At 35.0% G+C, this 18,405-nt stretch overlaps 3 protein-coding genes across 3 annotated transcripts; 1 reads left to right on the top strand and 2 right to left on the bottom strand.

The window, feature by feature from the left end:
• The first annotated feature begins 462 nt into the window (after nucleotides 1–462).
• On the top strand, nucleotides 463–4,830 carry LOC149956082 (uncharacterized). The gene is made up of 3 exons (XM_090166755.1): nucleotides 463–638; nucleotides 1,188–1,382; nucleotides 4,425–4,830. Exons 2-3 carry the CDS (start codon nucleotides 1,192–1,194, stop codon nucleotides 4,828–4,830), a joined length of 597 nt encoding a protein of 198 aa, XP_090022881.1. The 5' UTR covers nucleotides 463–638; nucleotides 1,188–1,191.
• Nucleotides 4,831–7,299: 2,469 nt separating this feature from the next.
• Nucleotides 7,300–11,005, bottom strand: LOC149956081 (dermonecrotic toxin SdSicTox-betaIF1-like). The gene is made up of 5 exons (XM_090164613.1): nucleotides 10,911–11,005; nucleotides 10,471–10,708; nucleotides 8,168–8,296; nucleotides 7,986–8,108; nucleotides 7,300–7,916 (listed from the first exon to the last, which is right to left on the bottom strand). The coding sequence occupies exons 1-5, from the start codon at nucleotides 10,959–10,961 to the stop codon at nucleotides 7,561–7,563; spliced, it is 897 nt and encodes a 298-aa protein (XP_090020739.1). The 5' UTR covers nucleotides 10,962–11,005; the 3' UTR covers nucleotides 7,300–7,560.
• Nucleotides 11,006–13,902: 2,897 nt separating this feature from the next.
• On the bottom strand, nucleotides 13,903–16,575 carry LOC149956080 (dermonecrotic toxin SdSicTox-betaIF1-like). The gene is made up of 4 exons (XM_090164612.1): nucleotides 16,380–16,575; nucleotides 15,421–15,549; nucleotides 15,239–15,361; nucleotides 13,903–15,147 (listed from the first exon to the last, which is right to left on the bottom strand). The coding sequence occupies exons 1-4, from the start codon at nucleotides 16,573–16,575 to the stop codon at nucleotides 14,651–14,653; spliced, it is 945 nt and encodes a 314-aa protein (XP_090020738.1). The 3' UTR covers nucleotides 13,903–14,650.
• Nucleotides 16,576–18,405: the final 1,830 nt, after the last annotated feature.

Raw genomic sequence — 18,405 nt, 5'->3', positions numbered from 1 at the left:
GACATTTTCCTGGCATACTTAGTTTCGTGCATGTATCTTACACATTAATGCGTTATCTTATTAGCTTAATAATAAATTAGTACGTAAATATATCAATTTAAAGGTTTTTTTTATAAAACGCTATGTAAGAGCAATTTCAGATACCATGTTTAATATTTGGTATTGGTTATTTATAGTTCAGTTGATTCATTTGGTTATTTATAGTTCAGTTGATTCATTTGGTTATTTATAGTTCAGTTGATTCATTTGGTTATTTATAGTTCAGTTGATTCATTTGGTTTTTTATAGTTCAATTGATTCATTTGGTTTTTTATAATAATTAAATTATAGCTAATATTGCAATAACAAAAACAAATAATGGGACTGTCTGTAAGTTTAAGTTTTTTTTATTTCACAATGCTTAAATTTTTTACTGGTTTTCCAATTTGTTACGAAACGTTTCGTTTAAAACCTGAGGAAATCCAACATCTCCAAGAATTGTCTGCTGCCCATCCTTCGCTTTTATTTGTGTGAAAGATTCCGTAAAAGACAACAAATTGAAGAGAAAACATATTTTTAAAGGAAATTAGAATAGCTGGTATATATAGAAGAGGTGTTTGCTACGGTGAGATCACACATCACAGATTTCAGTGGGAAAGGTAAGACATTTAAAATATTGCTATCGACCCATTTGGAAAGCTCCATACCTTCACTCGTTATGAATTGCGTTTATGAACTGTCTGTGAAACCTCTCTTATTTAGAATTATGCCGTAGTATTTGTAGTATCTTGGACTATGGTACAACTGAAGAACATTTTGTACTTGTGGAGTACTACTTGGTACGTTGCGGTATGCTTAAAGGAAAAGTCCAGGTTGGGTAAAACTAGGGTCTATTTGAAAGATCATGTTTAAATAAACTCAAAAATATCAGTCGTAAAATTGTATATTTTTTAATGACGAGAAATTAATTTTTAAACGAGCCAAATTTACCCGCCAAGGGATCTGCAATTTTGTTTCGCGGTGACGTTTTAGGACTTTAATCACGCGCTGTTCGCGCTATAACAGCGCTCTCTTCCCTGCGCGCGCTTGCTCCGCGTGCGGTCTAATATTTTGGTAATGATGAAAGAAAATCCGCTATTAACAGGCTAATTAAATAATATCAGCGTCATATAAGTTTATTTATGCAACCATTATTTTCTTTCTTATAGAAAAATGAGGAACATTTCAAAAAATACTATTTTTGTTATCGTTATCTGGACGCTGTTGAAGACATCTAGAGCTTCGCATCTTCTTAAGCTTGCGGGAATCGCGTTGGCTCTTGGTCACCATCATGGCTATCACGGTGGCCACCATGGGGGAGGACACGGAGGTGGTGTTCATTACATACCAATTCCAGTGCATGGGTATAATAATAATAATAAAAATAATAATTATAATCATAATCATTTTGGGTAACACTCAAAGCACCAGTGGCGTAGCCAGAAATTCCTCAAGGGGGGGGGGTCCAAGTATGTGAATGTTAAGAGGGGGGTCGAGAAGGGGTGGAAATTTAGAACAGTCAGAGGTAGACCCAAGGGGGGGGGTTGGACATGGAACCCCCCCCTTGTCTACGCCACTGCAAAGCACGAACTTATGCCCAAGTCAGCAAGCAACTTTTAATGCCTTTAAATCAGGTATGAGGGTAGAGGAAAGCCCTTAACATCACGCGAACCAATCCCTTACCAAAATCGTGACTGTCACTTTTAAACTTAAAGCTGCCACAGTTCCAAATACAGCCTCAAATCAGATTTAATTCATACTTATTCTGAGAAAATGAGTCTTAATTGCGGTGCAAAAATCTTGTAAAATCAAGTTTTAAATAAGTATGCAAGAATAAACACATTTAAGACTTAATTTAAGCTGCCACAGTTCCAAATACATCCTTATTGATGTTATTTCATACTTTTTTGAGTCTAAATCAAGTCTTAAAGCCACAGTTCCGAATACATAGATCCTTATTTACTTCTTATTTCATACTTGTTTTGAGTCTAAATCAAGTCTTAAATGTGTTTATTCTTGCATACTTATTTAAAACTTGATTTTACAAGATTTTTTGCAACCGTAATTAAGACTCTCGTTAGTCTCAGAATAAGTATGAATTAAATCTGATTTGAGGCTGCATTTGGAACTGTAGCAGCTTTAAATAAAACCTTTTTAAGTTTAAAAGTGACGGTCACGATTTGGGTAAAGGACTTCTAGCTGTAATTGGAAATCTGCCGATATCAGTAAAACTAATATACATCCAGGGTGCCCTGTATGTGAGCAGTCTTCTGCAATCTATAGCGAAATTCTTCACAAATTATTGCATGGTGATCGCTATATAGCTGGTAGTTTTTACGCTCGGGTGTCCTTTAAAAAAATAAAATTATTTTCTAATAGACTTAAAATTTTGAAACTGTTATTTTATAACAAAAATTTTAATTTTAAGTATGTGAGGGTATCAAGTAAATTTAGCTTAACCAAATATAGCCAGCCAATCCCGTATGACCATTTTGTAACCAAGCTTCCAGATTCAAGTTGCAAATCCATTACCATTAATCTTAAGGGGTCATTATAGTTCCATTGTTTGGACTTTACTACAATATAATTTTAAAAGTATAATTTAAAAGTATAATACAGTAGATCATATGAAATATTTGGTGTATTGTTTGGACTAATGTACATATATTTATATCAATTGCGCGGCACGTGAGTGAAACTCATTTTAGATAACACTACCAAAATAGCTAGATAAGAGGATCCAGTCGAAAGTTTAACATTAAATTTACGATTACTTTTAGTTTAACTTCCAATTGTTACCTCTAAGCAACTCTCAATTAAGTCCCTTTCAAGTCCCCAAATATGAGACTTAAGTGAAGTCTTAAATGACTCTTATTTTTATCTAAAATTCTAACCCATAGTAAACTCTCAATTAAATCTCTTTCAAGTCCCCAAAATGATTCTTTAAATATGAGACTTAAGTGAAGTCTTAAATGACTCTTATTTTTATCTAAAATTATAACCCATAGTAAACTCTCAATTAAGTCTCTTTGAAGTCCCCAAATATGAGTCTTCAAATATGAGACTAAAGTGAAGTCTTAAATGACTCTTATCTTTATCTAATATTGTAACCCATAATTAACTCTCAAATAAGCCTCTTTCAAGTCCACAAAAATTAGTCTCCCCATATGATACTAAATTGAAGTCTTAAATAACTCTTATTTTAATATAATATTGTAACTCATAATCAACTCTCAATTAAGCTGCTTTTAAGTCTATAGAAATGAGTCTTCCTAACTGGGACTAAAATGAGTTTCATTTAAATATATAATAATAAAACTCTTTTATTGAGACTAAAATAGATTTTATTTAGGACCCACAATTCTGGTATCAGTTTTTATGCTTACATAATACTTAAAAATCCTTGATCCTACATTGAGACTAATTGGCGACTAAAGTAAGACTCCAATTTTGGTAAGGGATAGCTCCCTAAACTCACTATTACCGTTAACCTCAAGAAGTTTTTATGAAAGGGGAAACCCCATTAACGGGTGGGGAGAGAACTTGCAGAAACAGTTGTTAGCCTCGTACAATTACCGTAACCCCACAAAATACTGTGAAGCAATCGACTTCATTTCCGGTTTTATGCAAGCTTAATCAATTTTTAAAAAAATTACATTTTTAGAAGATGGTCTAGGTTCTATACGCTTGAGGTTGTTATTCAAATCTTTGCTTAAAGCAAGTGGGGGCTCTAGTGTTGTACGTGGGTGGTAAACAGCCTGCAACACTAGCTATTAATCAATCGCATTATATTATGGCCGCGTTCAGTAACCGTAATCGGAGAGTAAACAGTTTAACAACCGTTGAGTTGCGATTGCTAACGTGACGTAGTATTCTACTGAACGGCTCCAGGCAAATTGACTGAATTTTACGTCGAGTCATCTGCTATTTTTTTCTGCATCTTAAAAGCTCAAATAAGTTATTTTGACCGAGGCTTATGCTAATTTAAGTATTTTGAATAAATTTGGTAACTTAATAGCTGAAAAATTAATGAAACAACACTTACCAATTCGTATTCTGTCATAATCGTCCGATGGCGCTGCTATGCTATAAATATTTCCTTCATTATCGGACAAATCAATTTGTTTAAAACTACTAGGCAGATTAGAAGTCGCCATGCTTGCAACGTCACGATTGCGTTTATCAACAAAATAAGCGGCTCTTCAAACCGCTTATTTCGATTGCTATTCGTGACGTCAATCCCGGAAGTGAAAAAAGTCGTACAGTAGCGAATGCGCATTCAACAGTTAAACCGTTTGCGGCCTATATACAATGAATTTGACGACTAAACCCGGAAAATTGTTCTTACTTTAGGGGCTCCCGTAGGTGATTTATTTATCAACTAATTGTATTTCTTGATTATTCAGAGGAGGCGGTGGACATCACTCTCAAAAAGTGAAAGTAATTCATGTGCACAAGGGAGGCCACAAGAGCCCACCTAAAATAATCCATCACCACTCCCCGCCAAAAGTGGTCCATCATCAGGCACCGACTCAAGTAATTCATCATCAAGCGCCTCCACAAGTAATTCATCATCAGGCACCTCCCCAAATGTTCGGACATGGAGCGCCACCCATGATGGGTGGCGGCTGGGACGCTGGTGGTTGGAGCAGTAGTGTGGGAGGAGGTGGTTGGGAAAACGGAATGAAAGGAATGGACGGTGGTTGGAGCAGTAGCATGGGAGGAGGAGGTTGGGCAGACGGAATGAAAGGAATGGATGGTGGATGGCCTACGGGAGGTGGTGGCTGGTCTATGGGAGGCGGTGGTTGGTAGCTTCCGGAAACATATTTAGCATTATTGTTTAACTCTGTAATAACGTGCATTGTAAATTCCGTTAATTGTAACATTCTGATGGCTTGTCCCATTTTATGTAATGATATAAGTTTATTTATAAACCACGTTCTTTTTAAATGTCACAAGGCCATTTACTTCGTAGGACTTACTACAATAGTTGATTTTATAAAATGTCTTTACGCTTGCCCAACTTGTTGAAATGTTGTCCTGGAATAGTTCAGCCAATGCCTAAGAATGAGTTCATAAGCTCTTTAGTGGGAGAGAAAACGGATCCACAGCTGAAACGGGGAGGCAACATTTCAACAAGATGGCCTAGGTTATTTTATAACTATTCTCTCGGACCTCTTTGAAACTTACAGGAGCGAAATGAATGCCACTTGAGACTTAGAGCAATGAAATACGAGTGCCATGTATAGCCCTGGAAGTGGAATAAAGTTAGGCTGATTTTACGTCTAGTTAATGAAGAGATCTAGTCTAGACTTAGCAGAGATATTCGTTCCTGTGATAAGAAATGCGATTTTGACATGTTTCAATATAGATTTTATATTGTGAATGTACATGTATGATTATATTAGAAATATTTAACAAAATGCTTTTCTCTCGTAAAATTCCATAGGATTTGGTTACCTTTGTTCGAAATAGGTTTTTCAATAAATGCCATTTTCTTTTTATCTCCCCTCTACACGCATGCGTGCGAGTCACCGAATAAGATAGTCACGTGTTTGGGTTAGTTTTATTTGTAAAACTAAAGTTGATAGCCCGCGCGCATTTTTATTATTTTAAGAGGCGCGTGCCAAATTGAACGAGCCCTTCTGTATTGAAATATTAAGCAGCGCGCGTTTTAAAATATCACCCTCTGTATTAAAGTGTTGGTTGCACGAAATTTTAGCTATAGAAAATTAATGACTCATTGGAAAGAGCAAACATTTTATTGCAAGTAGAGAAAATGTTATCAAAATCGGTTAAGCGGTCTTTTAGTGAGAGCGCATGCTGATAAATTGTTCGGAAGTGGTACACAGCTCTGAAAATTGATACTCTCAACTACCTAATTTTTATTTTTCAAAAATACTTACTCGACAAATGGATTAAGCAAAAAACCCCCTTGTTGCCGAGGACGCGCGCATCTTCGTCTAATAATGTTTTGTAAAACACGTGTCTACGTTGCAAAGCATCTCCGCAATTTTACGAATAAAAATTGGTTATTGGCGTGTAGTTCGTTGGGTAAAGGTAATAAAGTTATGAATTTTTTTATGGTGAAACATGTCATAGTACTACTTAAATCTGATATGGAACCACATCGAAATATTATTTACTTTTCTGAAATTTATAGTTTTTTTTAAATATTTGGGTATTACGTGTACCTAATCAATAAGAAAATTTTCAAAATCAATTACTTGTGAATGTGGCTAACCTTATAAAATATATCGATTTAAAATCTTTAACCACAGATTTCCAATTTTTCCCAAATACAAATAGACATTTATCGCCAATAATCGTGAAATGAAGTTAGAGATATAAAATCGATAAATCACAAAACTGGAGTGGCCCATATTTAGGGGTTTGGATTGTGAAAATATTTGGGCAGCGAGGGTTTGATATTTCCTATCGACTAATATATCATTAACAATTCAAAACCTATGGTTTGCGCAAAAGCGACATAAGACCCCAAAGTGTGTCAGTACGGAGAGCTGGTCGCGAAGTAAAAAGAGGGAGTGGAAGAGGGGGTTGAAAATACGTCATCAAAATTGAAATGCTCCAGCGCCACCGAGTGAGGCGTTTTAGAACGTATGTCTACGGGAGAATAAATCGAAGAGATAAAATCGCGCCAGACCATAGACTAAATTTAAAGGTGCTAGTACTTTTCCAACTAGTAGGTGATGTAGTCTATTGTGAGACTAGCTCTCAGTAAATATTTTAACGGGCGCAAAGATAGAGTTGACACACTTTTGGGTCTTATGTCACTTTTGCTTGCAGAGTTACGTAGGAAAATGATGAAAACTGGCACTGCCAAGTTCTGGGCCCCGATCGACGAAATTAATAGACGTATAACCAAGCCATGTAATATATTATCGATAATTATTCACCCTTTTTACCATATCCGTTGGAGATATATGTACCATAAAGTGAAATCGTTGCGAAATCAAAAATGGCCACTGATCACATTTTTGGGCTCTGATCGTCAAAATTAATTTAAGGGCAGCAAGGGTTACATAATTTCCTATCGATTGATGTTTATCTTGAACTTTTTTAAATTAATCAAATTTTGTAGAATCCGAAATACAGGAACTACCGAAGTTCCAATTAATAATGGATTTATGAGTCTATTTAGGTTATATAATTATCTGTCAATTTACCACTCTCCCCCTAATGGTGGGAAGAGTTGTGTAGCAAATGCCATTAATAATTGTGTTTATCCAATTTAAGGAATTAAACTTATGTGTTTGAGCCTTTTAAAAATTATCTTCATTAATACAATTTCCGAAATCAAGTTTAATTGATTTTATTGATCTAGTGGCTAAAACAAATCTTTGCAATAATGGTCCCTTATAATGGTCAGCAATAAACAATATATTTAACGTTGTTTAAGTCGGTACTTTGGATTTGGACTTCGGGCAATGGGTCGTTAATATTCGAAAATCCTTGAACCTCAACGTTATCAAAGCTGTTAAAAATTATTGTTTTTTTAACACTATATTCTTAAGGATACGTTTAAATTTTTTCAAACGGATTGTCCATATTGTTGGCGATCCTAAAACGGGTGCTATAGCCACCTTCGTTGAGAGCGTCTCTTAGTCTGGCAGGATGGTTGGTCATGATTGCATCCACGCCCATATCCAACGCCGTTCTCATCGTGGATTGCTTATCCACTGTCCAGTAATAGACTTTGGCCATGAAAGAGTGCGAACGTGAGTTTCGGAAATTGATCACTTGTTGCAATAGGTCCAAATTTCTGTGAAACCAATTGCTAACGCCGTCTCCATGCCAAATATTTCTAGTCACGCGTTTGGCATCAGTCCACTTATAGCGTATATTGTGCAAATTTTCGTAGTTGTAGATGTCCCAACCTTAATAAAGATAAACAGAATTTAGTTTTTAAATATTTCTTAAGATTTTTTAATCCCTCAATCACTGACCTATATTTTTAGTTAAGTGCTCTAATCCGTGGCTACGAAATATTTGGTGCAAAATTGAAACCAATTTGATGTCATCGGAATTAGGTAAACTTATAATAATTTTAAGCTGGGGAGTTGGAGATTCTGTAATGATGACGATTTTAATTCACATTTCAGGTTGAATTTTATTTAAATTTTCGTACTATTGTAGAAGTGATCGATAAGTTTCTGGGCCACATCCGAAATAGCTTTCTCTTTCCGCTTTTGTGATAATTTCGACATTTTCAGGTCCAAAAACTGGAGGACATACGACGATCTGAAGCTGCCTGAATCTTAAAGGGCAAGTAATGAGATTAATAAGAGATACTTTATCTAAATACAATTTTATCAGAAGTAAATCAGCAGAAGAAATTGAAATGTCCCCAATATCCAGGTGTCAATTTTTTGTTCTGTTTTTTGGTGAAAACAAATCAGTAGAGAATTGTGGGTAAAAACACGCCGACGTTAATTAGTATCCGAGAAATTTAAAAACTATGATTAAAGGGCAAGTCGCTTAAAGAATGACCTCGAGTAGGGGAAGTCACAACTAGTAGAAAAAGAGAACAGACAAGCTCACACATGAAAGCCTTTTCGACTCTACTTTGTGACCAAATGTTAATGTGACTCATCTTTAGGAGTACTTAATTAACTGTATCATTTTCTGATAACTTAAAGCAACTGTCGGCTCTATCATTGCCACCTGTATTATGGAAAGGCCCCTGTTATTAGAGATGGTCATGATTCTTCGAAAAAAAAGCGACTTTAGTGGACATTAACCTAAACTATACAGGGTGTTGTTTTTTTGCTCGAGAAAGTGATTTTTTTCAAAAACTATGTTTTCTAGTAAGTTGAAATTTGTACTGTACATTATACGTGCCGGGGGACACTTTCTCCCCAAATTGCATCTAAAAAAAACGTACAAATAGCATTGGCGCTAAAAGAATAGACGTCTTTTTCACTGAAAAAATACGACTTGATAAAGTGACAAGTTGGGCAAGCTAAATTAACTTTTTTGAATTCCATTGGGAGAGTAGTGTAACTTTATGAAAGTTAGAAATTTGTTAATCTGGTGTTTAATGCAATAAACACCGCTGAAACATCGAGGAGACAATGGCGAAGAAGGTATTACACGATTTAATTTCGTAGGATGAATAATGCGAATTTTTGAAAAATCAAAGACATTTTATTTAACTACTTACAAACAAAATTTATAAGTACGTTTCGAAAATACCACCTTCGGCTGCCATGCAGGCTTGGGCGCGAACAATCATATTGTCGAAGGCGGCTTGAATCATTTCCTGGGTTACTTCCCGGCAAGCGCTTACAATTCGTTGACGCAGCTCTTCAAGGGTCTCAACCGGAGTGGCGTACACCTTGTCCTTGACGAAGCCCCAAAGAAAGAAATCCAACGGAGTCAGGTCGGGCGACCTTGCTGGCCAGTGTACGGGACCGTTTCTCCCTATCCATCGTTGTGGAAATTCGTTGTTTAGGTAATCTCTCACGGCTCTGTGGTAATGAGGAGGGGCACCGTCTTGCTGAAACCACAGTCTTGCTCGTTGCGCCAACGGCAGTTCGTCAAGTTGTTATTCTAGCTCATTTCGGGATTTCTTGCCACCTTCGACAATATGATTGTTCACGTCCAGGCTTGCATCGCAGCCGAAGGTGCTATTTTCGAAACGTAGTTTATAAATTTTGTTTGAAAGTAGTTAAATAAAATGTCTTTGATTTTTAAAAAAATTCGCATTAATCATCCTACGAAATTAAATCGTGTAATACCTTCTTCGACATTGTCTCCTCGATTTTTTGGCGGTGTTTATTGCATTAAAAACCAGATAAACAAATTTCTGACTTTCATAAAGTTACACTACTCTCCCAATGGAATTCAAAAAAAGTTATTTCCGCTTGCCCAACTTGTCACTTTTTCAAGTAGTATTTTTTTCAGTGGAAAAGACGTCTATTTTTTAACGCCAACGCTATTTGTACGTTTTCGGTGACGCTCTACAATTCTCTCATTGACAATTTTCTTATAACACCTAGCGGAAAAATTTAAATTTTCAAAAAACGTTAAAATATTTTTCGATTTAGATGCAATTTTGGTAGAAAGTGTGCCCCGGCACGTATAATGTTCAGTACAAATTTAAACTTTCAGGAAAACATAGTGTTTGAAAAAAAAATCACTTTTTCGAGCAAAAGAAAAACACCCTGTATATCTCATGTAAAAATATTGTTAAAAATTACTGTAATTAATGTCATTGACCAATTTACAAACGACCCAATCAACGCGAGTGGTACCTATAAGTACCCGTCGTTTGGGGAAAAATTTATCTTAACTATCTTATTTTGATTACGGTGATAGCGACATCTGTTGAAAAAAAAACTACTTGACGTCAAACCGACACTTGCTTTAAGTTTCTTTATTTGAAGTTATATACATAGTTAATGTGTTCTAATATTAATATTAACTTACCTGGAGTACTTTTATCCCTTATATATTCTAAGAAGGTTGCGAAGTATTCCCAACGTACACAATCTCTGAAACAGTCGCATGGAACCCCGTGATACGTGTATTCGGCAACGCCGTCATTGTTAAAAGATACGTCGCTCTCTAAAGCGTTGGCTCCATCGTCCAAGAAACTGTCCACTTGTTTTATCGCGTTCACCATATGACCCACATTCCATATTGGTCGACGATAAGCCAGAGAAACCTACATTTTTAATAAATATTTTCTATAATCACAAAAAGTAATTTTAATTTTGGTTCTAAACTACATCATTCTTGGATATTCAACTGGTTTTTATAAAAATTTAAGAGTAATATTTAAAGTATCAATTAAATTTCTTAAAATAAATATCTTATTTATTATAAATTTAATTAAAAAATTGTATTTAATTGAAAAATTTACTTACTTGGAACGTTGAAGCGAAACATAAAATTCCCATGAGGCTTAGCTTAGGCATATTGGCAGTATCGTTGGAGTAAAAGTTAGAAGTCTTTTCTTTTTTATAATCCTGAATTCATACTTCGCACTAGGAATGAGAATACCTTATTCCATATCCTACTTGTTTTCCCACTCAAGATACTGTTGATGATATTTTCATTATATCAAAAACAGCGTAGCCCGTTCTCATTACGCTTAAATTAAAATATAATTAGGGTTTAAAACGGAACTCAAATTGTCAGAAATTATTGTATTTATGTTATAAATAAACTGCCAAAAATATTTACAAACTCGATAGTATCGGCCATTAGAAATAAGTTGAAAATAAAGAGGAACACAAGCAAGACTCGGCGGTTTTTCTGGCTGTGTTCGACCGCGAAGACTCGAACACTCTGCCTAAGTTACAAAACCAAAAGTCAGAATTATCAATTTAGGCTAAAGCATGTATCAACACCTTTGTTATTCGCGATTAGTTGGATCAGATGTTCGAAGGTCACTTTGAAGGGGCGCTTATCTCCAACACCAAGTGCGTCGACTTCTGAGATTTCAATTCTTTGGAGTTTTCGACAGAGCATTTCAACTTTCATTTACAGCAAAACACTTTAAATAACGCCTTATAGTTACCCAAATCTACACAAACGTCGTATCAATTATTATTGTACTTTAGTTTAGTAGTTCAGTAGCAAATAAAAGTTCGGACACAGATTATGTTGAGGTGTTAATTATAATAATAATAATCAGCTAGGCTAATACCCAAGGCACCACCATAGGCCTAAGTCATCAAACGACTTTTAAAGCCATTAATTCAGGTGGCCGGGTTACAATGCGTAGGAGGGTGGTTGCAAGCCCCGCATGCCACGCGAGCCAACAGCTCCCTTCACTAACTATTACCGTTAACCTCAACAAGTTTTCATGGCAGGGGAAACCGAAGATCTTGGGAAAAACTCCTAAAACCATTGGTGAGAGAACTTGCAAATTCAACGTGGAAGGAGTTGTCCCGAGTTTGCACCCAGTGCCACAATCTGACACCTAACCCGGCTCCTCTTGCTGCGAGGCGAAAGTGCTAACCACTGCGCCACCCACTAACTTATATTTATCATAATTAAATATTTTAATAATATGATGTTTTCGATTTGAAACTGTTTATGGAAAAGATATTCATAATTTAATTAAGTTTTATATGATAAACAAAAAATGTATAGTAAATTTACCCTAAGATGCCTGATAAATCTAAGTCACGTTTATAACAAATTTTGAAATATCAATTATCACATGATTGACGGGAGTCTCTCATCTTTTATAATAATAATAATTTGTAGTAATATGATACAAGAATAACGTAGTGATTATTTTTAATCTTTAATCTATACAACCGCTAACATTTTTCTTACATATCTCAAGTGATGCGTCCTGTAATAGATTATAACAGGACTTTTCTGAATCGTCTCCTGTCTCAAATTTTATGTCAGACTCTACGGCACCTAAGAGCAACAAACACAAGGAGAACGCAGCTAGCCTTTAAACACGCTAACAAAGGGTTGTGTACGAATTTCATTAGACGAGCGTCACGAGCCTTTACGCTGAACGTTTTACGGGCGGGGGGAGGGGGGGGGAAGACAGCAGGCGCTAAAGCGTCTAACCAATGAAAACTGTACGGTCAGTACCCAAGAAAATCCACGACTTTTGACGGGTTGCGTTCTCCTTGTGTGGGGTGTTGTGTTTGTTGCTCCTAGACGGCACTAACTCCCTTCGTTGAAAGGCGACTTTTATCAATATTTGTTGTTCGTGAAACGATTTGGACAAGGTATTATACACCAGGCATCAAAAAACCAAAATATGGTCATATTTCAAAATAATAAATATATTGTTTAAAATTCAATTCAATTCAATTCAATTCAATTAAACTCAATTCAACTCAACTCAACTCAACTCAATTCGATTCAATTCAATTCATTTCAACTCAATTCAATTCAATTCAATTCAATTTATTACTTGATATATGGAGAAGATACAACAGTTAGGGTTTCGGAGGCTAAGTCGTTTGGCGCCTTATAATAATTATAATTATAATTAAAATTTGTGGATTAAAAAAGAAGTTACCATTTTTATGTATTAAAAATATTTGATAGATATTATATAAAAATTTGAGTTTTTCTAATACTACTGAATTTACCTCTAACAAGGAGAGCACCCGAGGTGTTTATGGCCGATTTTGTTAAAAAGTCAGGCGTAAAGTAGACCTGTCTGAGATATGAAATTTCCCAAAAGGAGACGTTGCACTACTCATTCAATTTGCCGTGGCAACCGAAAATGTTTTTGATTACTTAAAACAAAAAATATCCATTTAAAAAAGCATGGGATTTTCTCGATTTCACGAAAATTTAAAAAAAATAATTAATCACGAAATGTGCATTTTGGACCACATTTATAGGGAAATTTCATCGAGTTTGGGTAAATTGGAACATTTTTGGGTAAAATAAGGAAATAATTTAAGTGGTCAAAAACATTTTCGGTTACCATGTCAAATCGAATGGGTGGTGCAACGTCTCCTTTTGGGAAATTTCATGTCTCATATAGGTCTACATTACGCTCGACTTTGAATAAAATCAGCAATAAACAACTCAGGTACTCTCCTTGTAAGTGGATGACGTTGAACTAACTTTTCTTTTTATACAAATGATGTATGAAATGATAAAGACTTTAACTTACATTAACGGTACTTTAATTATTTGAAAAATTTCATTCGATTTGAATAAAAACAATGTTTGCTCCAGAGGGAAAATTTCTGAGCTTTAAGATGCCCCATTAATGATTATTAAATGATTCAAAATCTAATAAATGATTTAATAATTCTAATCTTGATTTGATAATTCTAATCATAGTGGTTTAATTGATAATTTTTCGCATAAAAGAAAAACTAAATGTTTTCAAATTTATTTAGTTTAATCTACACGCAGACATTTTGTACTTTTTTACTTAATTTACATTTTTTGGTTAATGGTGAATTGGTATTTACAGTTAAACAGAATTTACAGAAGCTATAATTATGTGAAATTAATTTAAACCGGTTTAAACAAAAACTGTGGTTAAAATTAATAATTCAAGCACCCTGTGAAAAAAACATTACAACACTTTCACAATAGATAAAAGCACAAAACCTAACAATTCAATTAAGTCTCTAAAAGAGATATTTTCCCACACCGAAAATACAATTACAACACCTTTTCAATAACCATGTCTATTGATTTAAAGCACCAAAAATAGCACCTCATCAGTTGGAGAGTTATGCAGAAGAGTGACTTGGCAGCATGACGTAGATAATACGTCACCCATGCTATTTCCAAATGAAAAAAAATACAAGCATGGCGGCCATAGCCAGAGGTACGGCGTCACGTCATGCTGCCAAATCCCTATCCACCTGATGAGTCCCCATCGACAAAATAAATAAAGGGATTTCGAGGTCATGTAAAGGTCTTTCGATCTCATTTACCATTTCAACTCTATCCCGTGAAGAGATATGAAGCATACAGCACCTTACTGCCATATTAATGGGTCTGTTTGCTACTAAGAGTTATACACTCATAAGGCATTTAAAATAATTTTCATTTTTATAGAAAGTCGCTATTTTAATTTAGAAAATTAGGTTTAATAGATTCCAATGACCTTGTGAATAAAACTTTTTTTGCAATTACAGTCCCGTATTAAATATTAAACGAAATTTAAGTCCGCACTTCGGTTTTGGCTTCCAGGCAATGGTTCGTAATAATCAGACACCTCTCGGACCTCGTCGTCGTCAACATTTTGAAGAATTATTGACTTTTCCAACGAAATATATTGCTTAGAATAGGTTTGGAATTTTTCGAATGGATTATCAGCGTGGTTGGCCATCCTAAAGCGATTTCTGACGCCGCCTTCGTTGAGAATGTCCCTTAATCTGGCCGGATGGTTGGTCATGATTCCATCCACGCCCATATCCAACACCGTTCTCATCGTCGATTTTTTATCCACTGTCCAGTAATAGACTTTAGTCATGAAGGAGTCGGAGACTGAATTTCTGAAATGGATCGCTTGTTGTAGTCTGGCTGAGTTCCTCGGGAGACAGTTGGTGATACCATCTCCTTGCCAAATATTCTTAGTCGTGTCTCTGATATCAGTCCACTTATAACGTAAATTGTGCAAATCTTCGTAACTGTAGACGTCCCAGCCTAAATTATAATAATAACGATTAAATTATTATAAATCTGGATTTAAAATCAAATTTATGTTTAAGAGATCTTAACTCCCTCAATCACTGACCTATATTTTTGGTTAAGTGCTCCAATCCGTGGCTTCGAAATATTTGGTGCAAAATGGAAACAAGTTTGATATCATTGGAATGAGGTAAGCTCATAATAAATTTCAATTGGGGAGCTGGAGATTCTGTAATTGAATATTTCTTAAAATGTTACCAGAAAAAAGTATTATTTCAATTTTCGTACTATTGTAGAAGTGAGCGATTAGTTTCTGGGCCACATCTGAAATAGCTTTCTCTTTCACTGATTGTGAGAAACTCGACATTTTCAGGTCCAAAAACTGGAGGACATACGACGGTCTATAGCTGCCTGAACCTTAAGAGGAAAGTATTTAGAAGAATACTTTAATTTGGGGTACTTTAAACGATAATTTAAAAGCCATAACATCAAAAGAAATTGAAAGTAATTAATTATTTTCTTAAAGTTGACACCAGCTTTGCAATTAGAGAAATGTGGGAGTACTTAAATACACGGGTGCAGAGGCGTAGCTATAGGGGGCAGAGGGGGCATATTCAACCGGGCGTCGCTCAAGAGGGGCGCCAAAAGGCCCAAAATTATTCCAACTATATACGTTGATTATATTTGAATGTTCCTAAAGGTCCTTTAGATGCGTTTGACATTTCAAATTAATTAAATTCGCTTAGAATTTAGTTTTTAACAATAAATTACAGAACACTGTCACAGGACGAACTCATCTGGATTTCGTTGGGAATTTAATTAGCTTATAATTTACAGTAGAACAGAACCAACGACGTAGTATGTAAGAGATAAATCAATATTTATAGAGCTCGGGGAAACGGATAAATTAACCACCAAAATTTCAATTAATCATAAAAAATTCGATTAACTGTTTATTTGTGGATATTATTCGCGACTATTATACGACTTAATATGCCACAAATAAGTTTTTATTCGGATAATTTTTGGATATACATGTAGATATAAAAGTAATAAAGAAAAATTTCCTATCCAGACGCCGAGCCCTAAATATTTATACCTAATTTATTTTATTAATGACACGCATCGGAGGCGCCATATCAACATTTTTAACGGGTGCCACAACCCCTCGGTACGCCACTGCATGGGTACCTTTATTGCTCAATATAAACACCCTGAATCTTTCTCCTAGCTTTATATTATCTTACCTGGAGTACTTTTATCCCTTATATATTCTAAGAAGGTTGTGAAGTATTCCCAACGTAAACAGTCTCTGAAACAGTCGCATGGAACTCCGTGATACGTGTATTGGGCCTCACCGTACTTGTTGAATGATACGTCGCTCTCTAAAGCGTTGGCTCCATCGTCCAAGAAACTGTCCATTTGTTTTATCGCGTTCACCATATGGCCTAAATTCCATATTGGTCGACGAGAAGACAGAGAAACCTAAGTTTACGTAAATTTGTTTTCATAAACAAAAATTTTTTGCAATTGTTTTCTAAACGTGGTGGAACTACCACATTATTCTTTATGATTGTAAAATGAATTGTTTTTATGAAAGATTGCATAAGATATTACAAGAAAAAGTATAAATTGAATAAAAAGTATTATTTATATGAATACAAAAAAGTGTAATTTAAATTTAATAATATTTCTAAATTTACTTACTTGGAACGCTAGAGCCAAGCACAGGAGGTCGAGGAGGATTGGTTTGAGCATCTTGGCTGGGAAAAAGGCCAGAACCATTGGCGTAATATCGCATTAATCTCATTATTTATAATTTTGTACATGGTGCGTAACTTTTAATCCTAATCAGCCTAATCTTGATAAGTGAGAAAAATGTTAGCTGTTGTACAGATTACAGAGCCAAATAAATGATGAACGCTAAATTATTTTATCGAGATTAATTTAAACTGAAAGATATAAAATATTCCACCTATAATGATAATAGACACGAACATATCACGTGATAATTGACATTTTAAAATTACTTTTGACTTTAATTAGTTACATTATTTTTGTGTTTCTTTTATCAGTTGTAATTATTACTTAGATTTTTACCTTGTTTCTAAAGTTATATATAATTTGTTTAAAGTGATTTTAAGTTTTATTTTCCATATACATTTTCTATAAAAAGTTCCAAACCGGAAGCCTAACCGTTATAAATTTTTAACTATCTCCAATGAATTTCTTTAAATTAACAATAAGCTTTTCCTTGACGTTATCTAACCTTTCTAAGGAACTGTAAAAAACAATACTTGGTTCAAGCTATACGACTCTATCGAAATGTTCACCCGGAACCATCACTTTCTGTTATTACTAAGTGAAATAACTCTTGTCATACAGGAAACACCGTGCAGATGTCTATGAGGTATGGCTGAGGTCAATAAACCTCATATATTTTGGTTGTGTTATTATTTAACAGTAGGCCTAGCAAGTAGATACCGAAAAAACACACGTTCCTATCATTTATTAAGTGATAAAAAAGCTCATTGCTCTGATGAAATGAAAACAAAGTCAATATATCTTGATGAAACAAGATAAATAGGAAAATGTCTAAGCCCAGAAATAAATCTGACGATTTGAATTCCGTAACAGGCGCGTTATGCGTTACAATTATTGAAGGTTGTCAGAAATCAAGGATAACGAATAGCAATTGACTTTTAATCGAAATATTTGAAATGTGACAGCAACAACGAAGGACTAAAAATAATTTAAGATTAAATTGGTCGTTACGCAACACTAAATTTATCCCACAATTAATTTTACAAGGCACATGGGATAAAGGGAGCTGTAATTAACACAAGTTGGCCAGCCTAAATATACCTCTCCTCGGAAGAGTTTCTAATTTTCAGTCAAGCGTAACATGTATCCTTGGTTCTGTGGTTGAACGTTCGCCTGTCGTGAAGGGTTCTAGGGTTCGAGTCCCACCCGAAAAATACGCAATTTGCAAAAACAAAATTATGCTACACTCAATGAGAAAAAGAGGGCACTTTTGGAAAAAGGTTGTCCCTAATTCCAAGAAACTGCGAACGCAGTGATTGTACTTTGCCCTGAAAATGCATACGTGTTCGCAGCCCCGACAGATAGACCCACAGACAGACACGGTGATTGTAAAACCCCTCTTAGGGGACATAGTCCTCTCGGAGAGGTAAAAACTACCGTATGTTACATAATTTTGCATTTAAAAAATTAAATTATGCTACGAAATATCTTTTATTTCTAAAATTGATT

This window comes from Leiobunum rupestre, chromosome 2, assembly GCF_980474605.1.
Source record: "Leiobunum rupestre chromosome 2, qqLeiRupe1.1.hap1, whole genome shotgun sequence".
Lineage (NCBI taxonomy): Eukaryota > Metazoa > Arthropoda > Arachnida > Opiliones > Sclerosomatidae > Leiobunum > Leiobunum rupestre.
Note: the sequence above shows the minus strand (reverse complement) of the source record. Positions and strands in the feature narration are given on the sequence as shown.